General features: G+C 44.4%; 1 protein-coding gene across 4 annotated transcripts in view; it reads right to left on the bottom strand.

Moving 5' to 3' along the window:
- The window catches only part of arhgdig (Rho GDP dissociation inhibitor (GDI) gamma), a 113,440-nt gene that overhangs the window by 38,643 nt on the left and 61,860 nt on the right, over window positions 1–12,937 (bottom strand). For all 4 annotated transcript variants that reach the window (XM_070856717.1, XM_070856716.1, XM_070856715.1 and 1 more), the window contains one exon: window positions 5,993–6,076. In XM_070856717.1, the coding sequence (XP_070712818.1) occupies window positions 5,993–6,076 (84 nt within the window). The remainder of the gene's footprint in view (window positions 1–5,992; window positions 6,077–12,937) is intronic.

The following is a 12,937-nucleotide window of genomic DNA, read 5'->3' as shown; positions in this document are numbered from 1 at the left end:
TCACCCATGACAGCTATCCGCTAGAGCTATGCTTGTCCATCTGAAAAGTTTCTGGACTTGGTCAAGTACAGCACTGTTCACTTCAAGCCCTATGTTGTTAGCAGTGCTGTGGCAAAGATTGTCACAGCTACATTTATGGACAGACGCAGTTCCATCAAGACAGGACAGAAATATATTTTGAGTTGTACACATGCAAGCATTGCCACTAAATTTAACGGGATGAAGTGTTGTCCTTCCTCTAGGGCATCAACCTGAATCAGAGGTACAAGATACTTTGCCCACCTAATTACCAGTAAACTAAATTTATGGGACTTTTCTAGATTACGCAATTTAATAATCAATATTACTAAAAATGCATAATAAAATGGCTATCTAAAGATTTATTACCCATGAAAAATAACCCATTCCGTTGCAATGCTCATTGCTAGAAGTTACAGTACAGATAAAGGTGAGTCCCTAGCACTAGGTGACCTTTATATAATGATCTGCTTCAGCATAGTACTTGTTCTTGTCAGATACCAAACAAGAAAATAAGCAATTACTGGAAACCATCATTCACAGCAACATCGACTGCCATCTCCAATGACACATAGGTAGTCTATATTGTTCTAGATTCATTCCATTGCCATTTAATCTGACATGTCTAGTTTCTTGCACAGATGACATCATCTTTCTTTCAAACAATGGAGCCCTAATCAATGACACTATTTATCAGGAAAGTTCCAAGTTGGAGATTGTTAAAAAGATAAATATATTTTTATATGGCAATTTTCACAACCCACAGTGCTTTGCAGCCAATGAATTACTTCTGAAGTGTAATTACTATTGTAATGTAGAAAACGCGGCAGCCATTTGTGCACAGCAAGCTCCCACAAAGAGTAATGCTATAATGGTTAAATAATCAGTTTTAGTGGTGTCGGTTTGAGGGATAAATATTGGCCAGGACACCGGGGACAACTCCCTGCTGTTCTTTGATATAATTCCATGTGATATTTTACGTCCACCCAAAAGGGTAGACGGGGCTTCAGTGTAATGTCTCATTGGACAGAAGGTGACTCAACAATGCAGCACCCCGTACTGCACCAGAGGGTCAGCTTAGATTTGTGCTCAAGTCTCCAAAGTACTGAATTTCCTTGCAGTAACAACCTAGGTCCAATAAGAACGTCTAATAAGTAGCTGAGATTGGGGAAGTTTAATGACAAGAATCAATAAAACAAGAAGAACCAGTAGATTACCAAATCATACTACAGATATGTAATTCTCTCCCTCAACACCCGTACTTTGTCATCTCTTTCCCTACTTTGAAAAGCCTCCTTCAGTCTTTGTGCTTTTGCTTCCACACCACCACCCTTCAGTTCCTCTCTCCCCTCTGTCCACTGTTCTGTAAAGCACTCAGATGTCTCAATCTGAGGAGTGCTCAGATACAGATGAAAATTGTGCTGTTGCTACATTTACATCTTCTGTTTATTTGGGGCATGTCTAGGTAATCGACACTTATTTATCTTCTACATTATAATAACACTGGAAGGGTGAAAAATAATGAAACTTTTCACATATTGGGATGAGAACCCTGGCACCAGTTACAGAAGGAACCACAAAGCTGGGTTGTTATTGGTTATTTGTTTTTGTTTTGCTCTGCAATCTGACCCTCCTTATTTGCTGAAGCCGGGGATGAATATTCAGTTCTACTGGTACCAGCAGCTCTTAGGAATTCTCTACCCCAGAGGGCTGTGGATGCTCAGTCGTTGAGTATATTCACGACAGAGAGCAATAGATTTCTGGGTATTAAGGGAATCAAGGGGAAAATGCAGAAAGGTGGAGTTGAATGAAGTAGAAGATCAGTCATGATCTTATTGAATGGCAGAGCAGGCTCGAAGGGGCCGAATTACGTACTCCTGCCTCTTATATTCTTATGGTTTTGATACGATGCTCAGAGCGTCATTCTTTACGGGTGAGCCTAGACCCTAAGCATCAGTGGGCTATTTTGGAAGTTGGATGGGAGAGGGGTTAAAAAATCCAATGCTGCCCATCATTCGACATTCACACCCATGCATTTTCCAGGAGTTGGTACCTAGCTGCTTTGTTCCCCATCTCCAAAGTCCAGACTAATGATAATGCCGTCATCTCTGCTCCAACTGATAACAATATCAGCTAACGCAGCCTTCAGGAAGCCCAAAACTCAACCCATGGTCATCGATTGCCTCAAGAACCGGGAGCTGTTCGAGTCGTTAACCCATACTTGCGAGGTTTGTTGATACAGCTAAAAGAGAGAGAGGGATAACACGCACAGCGCTCAAAGCTGGAGGTCACGGGAGGTGCGAAAGCAGCAGTACCTTGCCAACGGAGAAGAGGAGGGAGAGTGAGAATGCAGAACAGCAGCAGTTATCCACATGTAGGAGAAAGGCAGCAGCAGCAGCTCAGAAACTGAGAAGAGCAGAGACAGTGCTGCTCGTGGTGGGAAAGAGAGAGTGAAAAGTGCAGAGGCAGATATCAGAGCCAGCAAACACACTGCCTGAAGGAAATTAGAAATAGTACATCTCGGAGAGCAAAAGTCAAAAAAGAGTCAGGCCACAGCAGACTGAGCAAAATGATATTTTCCAAGTACAGAACATTTTAAGGTTTGTAAATACATTCATATCAAGGCCTCGGGTGCAGAGAGATGGAGAGGGAATGACAGTAATGATTTGCATATACTGTAATATGTTTTACAGTTGTCAGAGCTGTGCAGTTCTGACAGCCCTATTGCTGTGAGCAATATTAATCAAGGAACTGAAGGAGATACTAGTGGCATTGGGCATGGGGTTCAATGAGCTCCCAGAGACTGGGGCGTTTGAAAGGTTCATTAATACTATGCGGCTGGTACAGAAATCAATGGTTTAGACATTGGTTCGCCCGCCGTGCCAACAATCCCTGCACCTAAACGGGCCATGTCCCACCCAATATTCGGCTATATTTATATCAGACCACCGAGGTGCTGGCTATCCCCAGGCAGCTCGCCAGGGAAGAGACTCCAGATTACAGATCACTTTTTTCATACATTTTTGCCTTACTTTACCTCAGAAACCTCTCTCTAATCATCATGGGTGCTATTGTTGCCGGTCTATTTTGGATGCAGGAACAGTTGGAGGAAGGGGAGCAGCAGCAGTCTCAGGGAGCTGCGCCTTTCGGAAGACACCAAGTGAGGGGGCTGCTCGTAGGAGGCCATACCCAACACACAGGGTGTGCAGGCTCAGAGCAACTCGCCTGGGCCTGACTGAAGAGCAGGGCCTCAGGAGGCCTCGCTGCAGCAGACGTGTGCCCCAAAGCAGGCGGCGCATCTGGAGACGTGGAGGCCTGGCCGATCTCAACGGCTGGATCTCAGTTACGTAAATGTTCCCAGAATCCCCCCAGATTCGCTACTCAGCAGTCAGTGGGGGGAGAGGTCTGGAGGCGATCGGGGATAGGGTGGGGCGGGGGGGTGAGGAAGTTGCAGCCGTGATTCAGGATCGGGGAGGGTTTCATTGCCATCGGGGGAGAGGTGCTAAGAGAGGGTGCAACATTAGGTGGTGTACTCACCCATGTTGCTCTTGTGAGGACATGGAACCTCTTCCAACACTGTAGCCAGGTCCTGGGGGTGATACTGGCAGCACTGACCCTTTCAGCCACCTCTGTCCACACCTGCTTCATCCTGGTTTTGTGGGAAGGTGTTGCTCCCTCTTTCCCCTCACTTCCTCGATTAAAACCTCCAGAGAGGCATCAGGGAATCACTGGGCAGCCTTCCTGCTCATCCTGGCTGCCAGAAGCCACTTGCAGCACTTTAAAAGCAGTTTGAACACAGCAAATGAAAGCGGAGAATTCATTCCCGCTTTAAGTGAGGACTCCTGCCAGAAAATGCACGGAGCAGGGTCACAGGCTGCCCGATTCTGTAGGCAATAGGGAGAGCAGTCCATCTATGAGCAGACCCCGTGCTCAGCTGTCCGAGGGGGTTCCCACTGGCCTCACAACCCGCATCACCCAGCGCATATACTCAGTGGGGAACTCCGCAATGGGTCATTTTTATTGTTCAGATTATAATTATGAATTCTATGGTTCAAATGGACGAACGCCAGAATAAATTTACAATTAAAGCTCATGTAGTGTATTTGCTTCATGGGTTCTTTGCTTAAGAATTCACAGCTACACATTTGCTGTGAAGAACCAGATGGTTTGTTAGCAAAGGTTTAACAATCAAACTGAACACTACCGGTTCTTGCACCAGGCTCACAACTGCATGCCTCATCGAGGAGAAGCTGAACTCAATTAACTGGGGTTTTATTGAGTCTTGTGAACTTCACTTGACTGGCTGAGCCACTTGCTCCACAAGTATTTTAATTTGAAACTATAAATCAAGTGCCCCCTTATCAAAGGGGCACTAAAACCGACAAATTAAACAAATTAAGCATTAACATTAAATGGATCAAATTTGAATTTGGTTGCGGGGGTGATGATGCACTCCAGTCCCTCCGGCGCCCACCTCTCGTAGAAGGCTGCGAGCGTACCGGTGGACACCGCGTGCTCCATCTCCAGGGACTCCCTGGCTCGGATGTAACCGTGGAAGAGAGGCAGGCAGTCGGGCTGAACGACCCCCTTGACCGCCCGCCGCCTAGACCGGCTGATGGCGTCCTTGGCCATGCCCAGGAGCAGTCCTACCAACCTGCTCGCTCCCCTCCGCACAGAGTGCCCAAAGATTAGGAGTGTGGGACTGAAGTGCAGCCAGAAATTGAGGAGCAGCCCCTTTAAATAATGGAACAGGGGCTGCAACCTCGTACATTCAATAAAAACATGAAACACGGACTCCTCCAGACCGCAGAAATTGCAGGCGGCCTGAGAGCCCGTGAACCGGCTTAAAAATTTGTTGCACTGGACTGCTCCGTGCACCACCCTCCAGGCCAAGTCCCCGATAAATAGTGGGAGGACTCCCGCGTAGAGTACACTCCATCGAGGACCCCCGCCTCCTCCGGACAGCAAGATGGTACGCCATGACGTGTCCGGATGGCAGACGAGGATGGCAAGGTTGAGGGTGTGCAGGAGCAGCCCGTACAGGAAACCCCTCCTCGCGGAACTGAAAGGCATGGAGAGGATTTCTCCGAGGAGGCTCAAGTTGCGAGCCATTGGCTCACGAGGGAGGTTCCGGGGTTTGGCGCCGATGAGGAATTCCGTCCGGACGGGGGTCAGTTTGGACGGGATCTCCCCACGTGCTTGAGCCTCCTCGACACACCTAATGGAGTCAGGGCCCAGAGCTGCTTTTAGCGACTTGATGGCATCGGCCGCGCGGTGGACGTCGGCTGAATTTAGGCGCCGTGCCAGCGTGTCTGGCGCCATCCAGCCCGCTCCTCCGTCACCTCGCCAGCCACAGCCCTCTCGTCCGACTGCCACCTAAAACCTCGGTTGTGGAGGTACGGATTCCTGAGCAGCGGCTCCTGCAGGACAGCCGCCACTCCAGACGGGGGAGAACTGCGTTTGGTGGCGACTCTGTTCCAGACCCTGATGAGTTCCTGGTAAAAGACAGGCAGTCCCCACATGGCGGTCCTGACGCCTCCCAGGCTCACAAACAGGAGCTGCGTGTCGTAATTGAATCAGTACTGCTGGCGGAAGAAATACGTCGCCAGCGCACGCCACCTAGGAGGGGGCTCAACGTACAGGTATCTCTGCAGGGTCTGAAGACGGAAAGTTGCATGCTGGGTGCTGACGCACACCAACGCCTGACCGCCCTCCCTAAGCGGGAGACTCAGAACTGCCGCAGCGACCCAGCTCCGCAAACCTGTGAGCATGCTCACCAAGTGCATACATTACATCTAATATCTCGGACATCCAGATCAGGCAACGACAAATGGACATGCAGCTAACAGAACCATAGCATGTTTGTACGCTATGAATTTATATACCTGTATTTTCATGTCAATATTAGAATCAGCAGCTGGTACTATCACATTTAGTGAACTAGAAAGACCAAAGTTTTAAAAAAAGTTGTTACCTGTAAGATCCATGGAAATGGGCTCAGGTGCAACATCACAGAGCAAGGTCAATCTTACTACTTGAATATTGGGTATATTCGGATCTGCAAAAAATGAACACACATCAGAACTGCCTTAAGTCCGAGGTTTTTACCAACAGCAGATGAAGCACAGTGCTATATGTTCAGTAATTGCCTACTTCAGTGCAATAGTTCAACAACAGCATCTTCATATCAACACAAAGCGCAATGAGTATTTATTGCACTTTTGACAAAACAGATACCATGGGCAGAAAATTATGGTGATCGGGTGAAACTGGTCTTTGGTGAAAGCGCAAAACAGGCATGAGCAAATCAGCAGCCTGTTGTACACCGTGCGCTGAAAAGAAAATTGGCTGCGATGTAAAATGGGTTGCCACTTCGCTGTCACCTGCTTCGCGTTTCCCCCCGCCCAATTTCACCTGGAATACAACAGTAGTTCAGACAAAAAATCTTCTCTTATAGGGCTGTACCTTTAGGGGTGGGCAATAAATGCTGGCCTTGCCAGCGACACCCACATCTCACGAGTGAGTATAAAGAAAAGTCCAGAGGAAGAGGGATTTCCTGTATCCACAGGGGTGAAGGTGTCCGCCTCACCCTCCTACCCCTCCAGCAGCTGGTGCTGCTCTGCCTGGCCTCATCTCCTCCTCCCATTCCTCCTTCAGACCAAGGGGGGCGCCTAGCAAGATCCCCATGGTCAAGCACTCCCTTTCTCCTGGTGACTCCTATAAGGTCTCCAATAAGAACCAGTAGCACAGCACCCACTTTAATTAGCTGATGTCCTCAGAGATTTTCCAGGAAAAATGTTGCTAGATTTTTGTTGAAGTCTTGACATGCCAGAAAGTCTCCGAATGTATCTCAAAAGTCCTCTTCAAACAGTCTATTTCCAGCAGCAAGTGAATAGTGAAAGCAGAACATGGCTTTAAGTAGCACTAGAAATCCTCAGCAACAACTTGTTTACGCCTGTTGAACTGGTCGCTGTTAGGAGACGTTGTTAGTGAAGCACCAGTCAGGAAAATGGTGTTCAACCTCTTTAATGAGCGCTAGTCGGCAAATTAATTGTCAATCAGGGCCTTAACGATCCTCGGGACGGCCGTTCCTAACCACGCTTCAACTCCTTTAACAAAATGGTGTGCTGCGCTAAAGATGGGCTAAACCAGCATTGCAGCTCAAGATCCCAACATGGCCATTTCAGAGGCTCTTTAGCACCCAAAGTATCCAGGGAACATTGCCCTAAAGGTTTATACAAATGCAGGGAAAAGTGGAATTCCAGCAGACTAAGAGCTATAAAAAGCAATAAAGGGACACAAAGAAAGTAAGAAGAGGTGCAAGAAGGAATATGAAAAAAACCTGCAAGGACATAAGTTTAAATAAATATATTGAGAGAGAGTAGTTAAGGGGAATGTGGGCCACTTAAAGGGGGATGCAGGTGAAACTATAATAGATAATAAGAATATGGAAGACTTGTTCCATGAGTACTTTGTATCCGTTTTCACAATGGAGGAAGAGAACAAAATATTAGCAGTATAATGGAACCTAAAATAAGTCAAGCGGAGGAAATGAGTGGATTTAATAAAATTTAGTAAAAATGATAATGGAGAAAATAATGAGACTTAAGATAAACAAATCTCCAGTTCTTAATCAACAACGGTTCCCACTTTAGTTGCTTCCCTAGATATAGCCCCCACCTCTGCTGCCTCGAATCAAAGGGAGTAAACACAAGATTATGTGGCACAAAACTGACCTTGTTATCAATCCCCAGATCTGTCTCGACCACACAGTGGCTATCTAGGGTGCTTTAATCTAAAGCAATATGGCTTGAGGTCTTGAAATTCTAAAGTAATTGAGATTAATGGTCTCAGTGGAGCCTGCTTAGTACTCATTTTGCTGAAACAATGGAACATGTATAGATTCAATTAAACTAATCTCCCAGGGAGCAAATATTCTCCAACTAGGGAGTGTCGATGTGCTTTATCTTTTAGATTACTAGCAGCAGTCTGTTTCAAACTTGGTGGAGTGACTTTCCTCTTTAATACACATCTTTTTTAAAAAAGAATGTATTGGTCAGGATTCAAATGTAAACTGAAACAATAAATAATAGGACTTTAAAGCTGAAGCCAGAGCTATTATATTCTGTACCAATTTCAAAATCTTACAATAAAAAGGGGGGGATTATGGTGAAAATCCAGACTTTCCTCAGCATTTGGCGCCTTCTAGAAACTGTCACAAGAAAGTGGATGAGAAGGATAATTTGCATCAATTCCAATTCAGGTGAGATCCTTGAGCTAGAATTTTAAAACTCTATTACCGAGAACAAAATTACTGTTCTTACTCATGCTGCTTAGCATAGAGTTTGCCACTGTAACTTTCTAAATGTTTTCACTGGTGTTATGGAGCATGGATGAGCACTATTGCAGTTCTGAATTTGTGCATCCTTTCAATCATGTACAATCATTTTTCGGTTTGGAGAGACACTTAATTCTTTTTTAAAGTATTAGTGCTATTGGTTGACATTGTGTAAAATTTAAATTGAGTTTTAATGATTTGATACACACTCCCAGCATGAGTCACCGGGGCCGAAATTGCCCCTTTCCAAAAGCCCTGTTAGCACCTCCGGGAGGAACGATAAGGACGTTTCACCCGGGGGCAGGCGGCAGAAGCGACCCGTCCGGAATTCCCCCCGGGACAGGGGTGACAAAAATGGCATTGCACCGCGCCCCATAGGCGGCGCACACGGCGGTGACGTCATCACATGTGTGCCAACCCCTTTACACCCCACGGGTGAAATTGACTGTCACAATTCTCTGATGTATTGCTGTCGCAATCGAGAGTTCTGAAGGGCATGTTACTTATCTGGTGCTGGGGTAAAGGATATCTCGAAGCAGCTGGAGAGGAACTTGGAAAGGGAGAATGATGAATCAGTTGTCGTGGTCCATGTTGGGACCAATGACATAGGAAAGAACAGGAAGGAGGCCCTAGGAGTCAGGTGCTAACTTAAGAAGCAGAATCTTGAGGTACTAATCTCAGGATTATTACCCCAAGCCACCTGCTAATTGGCATAGGGATAGACAGAGCAGGAAGTTGAATGCGTGGCTGAAGGACTGGTGTTGGAAGGAGGGGTTGCATTTCATGGGACACTGGCATCAATACTGGGACAGGAAGGAGCTGTACCACTGTCCACCTCAACTGAATGGGACGAAGGTCCTAGTGGAAAGGATAAAAAGGGCTATAGATCAGACTTCAAATTAATAAGACTAGGGGAAGTATCTGGGAGAAACAACAGTAGCCTAAAGATAAATGAAATGAGATGAGAGTAAAAGGCCAGACCAAGGAAAGGAATATGGATAACATAAAACAGTCAGGAATCAGGTAAAGTTGTAGAATATAATTATAAAATAACTGTTAACAATAAAGCAAGAGGAACGATTAATGAAAACAAATTAAATTGCCTGTACACAGCATCCAAAAGAAAACGGGGGAACTGGGGGCAATAACTCAGAGAGGAACCAGATGTAGTAGGTATACTTGAAACATGGCTGCAGAAAGAACAGGTTTGGCAGTTAAATATTTCAGGACATAAGATAATTCAGAAAGGATAGGGAAGGAAAGAGGGGGTGGGGTAGCTGTACTAATTAGAGGTAACACGATAGAAGTAGAAAAAATGGACATAACTTAACGTTATAATGGAAATGGATTCCATATGGATTGAGATGAGGAATAAGAAGGGATTGATCATGTGATTAGGGGTATATTACAGACCACCTAATAGCGGAAGGGAATATGGAAGGAGAAATATATAGACAAATCTATGAAATTAGTAAAAGACATAGAATAATAAATTCAACTACCCCAAATAAACTGACAAGATGAGGTTGTGAAAGGGGGAAAGGGAATGGGGTTTTCACACCATATACAGGACACCTTTCTTACCTAATACGCAAGAAGCCCAACAAGAGAGGAATCACTGCTGGATCAAGTAATGGCAAATGAACTAGTGCCAATAAGAGAAGTGTAGGGGAGTACCTAGGCAATAATGACCACAACATAATATGGTTTAAAAATAATGATTGAGTGAGACATAAGCAAGTCAAACACCAAAGTAATAGACTTGCAAAAAGCTAATTATGAGGGGATGAGGCTAGAACTAGGGAAGGTAAAATATTGACAAAGATTTCAAAAGGTGATCAATAGAGACCAGGAGAATATTCCGCTAAGAAACAAGAACAAACTAGCCAATAAGACGACACCATGGATGAATAAAGCAACAACGGTAAAAATAAATCTGAAGAAAAACACGTAGACTAACTACATAGCCAATACAGAAGAGGATTAAAAAGGAATACGGAGAGGTTAGGAAAGAAGTCTAAAAACAATTTGGAAGGGAAAGAGGAATTTCAAAATTAAATTATCAAAGAATATAAAAAGTAAAAAACAATTCTATAAACATATAAATAACAAAAGGAAAATTAGGATAGGGATCGGGCACTAAGGGATTCATAAGATAAATTCACAGGTAATGACTATGAAATGACAGAAATATTGAATAGTTGCTTTGCCTCGGTTTTTACCAGGGAGACTAATAAAAATGGACATGGCATTTGAAGAAGTATATCAAAATACTGAAGATAGAAAGAAGGGAGATAATTGATAAACTTGTGGGGATAAAACCCCTGCATCCGCATATCTCGAAGAAGCTATGGAAGAGATAGCAGAGGCAGAAATTAATATAAAAGGAAATAGTGCCAGAGGACTGGTGAAGAGGTGATGTTATTCTTAAGAGGGAGATGGAACAAATAGATCTGTTAGCTTGGCGGTAGAAACAATATTGGAATCTTTACCCAAACATCTAGAAACTGAAAATATAATAAAGAACTTTCCATCCAGATTTCAAAATGGGAAATTCATGCTTGATTGACCTTACTGAATTATTTGAAAAGGTATCAGAAAGAGTGGACAAAGATACTATGGTGGATGTAATATACATGGACTTGCAAAAAGCCTTCGATAAGGTACCGCACAATAGACTCATGACTAAGGTCAGAGCATGTGGAGTCAGGGGACAAGCAGTAGAATGCATAGAAAGCTGGCTGCAAAACAGGAGAGAGAGAGTAGGGGTTTAAAGTCGTTGCTCAGGCTGGAAGAAGGTGGGAAATGGTGTTCCACAGGGACTACTGTTGATCACCACTTACATAAATGCTTGGACTTGGGAATTGGAAATGCAATTTCAAAATTTGCAGATGATTCCAAATTGAGAGTTAAAACTGAGGAAGACTGCGAATACAAGACAATATTAACAAACTTGCAGAATGGGCATGCAAGTGACAAATGAATTTCAAGTGTGAGGTGGTGCATTTTGTAGCAGGAATAAGGAGGCCATATACTCCTTCAAAAATAAGAGTCTAAATGGGGAAGAGGCACATAGGGATCTTGGGGGACAATTAATAAATCAATAAAAGTAGCAACGCAGGTTAACAAAGCCATAGAAAGTGCAAACAAAGCACTGAGGTTCATGTCAAGAGGAATAGAATTGAAAAGCAGAAAAGTTATGTTAAACTTTTACCTTGGTTCGACCACACTTACTACGGGTAGTTCTAGTCTCTATACTACTAAAAGGATATAGAAGAACTGGGGAAAGTGTAAAAATGATTTACAAGGATGACACCAGAACTAAGAAGGTACAACTAACAAGAAGGACTGAACAGGCTGGGGCTATTCTCTAGAAAACGGAAGACTTGAGAGGCGACCTGCTATTTCTGAAGGGGTTTGATAGGGTAAGTGTAGAGAAAATTTTTCCACTTGTGGAGAGAGTCCAAATTTAGGGGTCATAAATATCAATTAGTTACCAATAAATCCAATAAGAAATTCAAAAGAAACTTTACTCAGCGAGTGATGAGAATGTGGAACTCGCTACCACATAAAGTGGCTGAAGCGAATAACAAAGATGCATTTAAGGGGAAGTTAGATAAGCACACGAGGGAGGAAGAAATAGAAGGACGTGTTGATAGAGTGAGATAAAGTAAGGTGGAAGGAGGCTCATGTGGAGCATAATCGGCGGAACAGACCTGTTGGGCTGAATGTCCTGTTTCTGGCCTGTAAAATGTTATATCATTCTGATATGTTATCAGCAGATGCAAGGGCAGACTCCTGGCAGCTGTGAACAAAAGACTATAAGAAGTGGTGCATAAATAATGGAAAGAGGCGGTTGAGGCAGTCAGTGCAACCCCCACAACCCCAAGAACCCCAAGAGGTTTAACCACCTCACAAAGCTGGTAAGAGAAGAATGTTCACGAGGCACATCCTGTAACACTTATATATGCATGTTCCTCCCTCTGACCTTGCCTCTTGGTCTCACTGGGTGAAGGGAAACCTGCCTTATCCACAGGGAATCTCTATCATCAATACTGCATCTTTTAACTCAATACCACTGTCTGAACGCCATTGCCTATCACGAGAGGGTAGTGCTACTCTGAAAGGAAAGACTTGCATTTCTATAGCACCTTAGACGACCATCTCAAAGCGCTTTACAGCCAATTAAGTACTTTGGATTGTAGTCACTGTTGTAATATGGGAAATGAGGCAGCCAATTTGCACACAAGCAAACTCCCACAAACAGCAATGTGATAGTGACCAGATAATCTGTTTTTTTGTTATATTGATTGAAGGATAAATATTGACTAGGAACACCAGGGATAACTTCCCTGCTCTTCTTTGAAATAGTGGCCATGGGATCTTTTACATCCACTTGAGAGAGCAGACTGGGCCTCAATTTAACGTCTCATTTGAAAGACGGCACTTCCGACAATGCAGCACTCCCTCAGCACTGCACTGGAGTGTCAGCCTACAGACATGTTTAAAGAGTCCAGCGTCCACAAGCATTATGGGATGGATGCCGACAACTGGGTGGAAAGAAATATGATTGGCAATCAG

The sequence above is a fragment of the Pristiophorus japonicus genome, chromosome 15 (genome assembly GCF_044704955.1).
Source record: "Pristiophorus japonicus isolate sPriJap1 chromosome 15, sPriJap1.hap1, whole genome shotgun sequence".
Taxonomy (NCBI): Eukaryota; Metazoa; Chordata; class Chondrichthyes; family Pristiophoridae; genus Pristiophorus; species Pristiophorus japonicus.
This window is presented reverse-complemented; position numbering and strand designations above follow the sequence as displayed.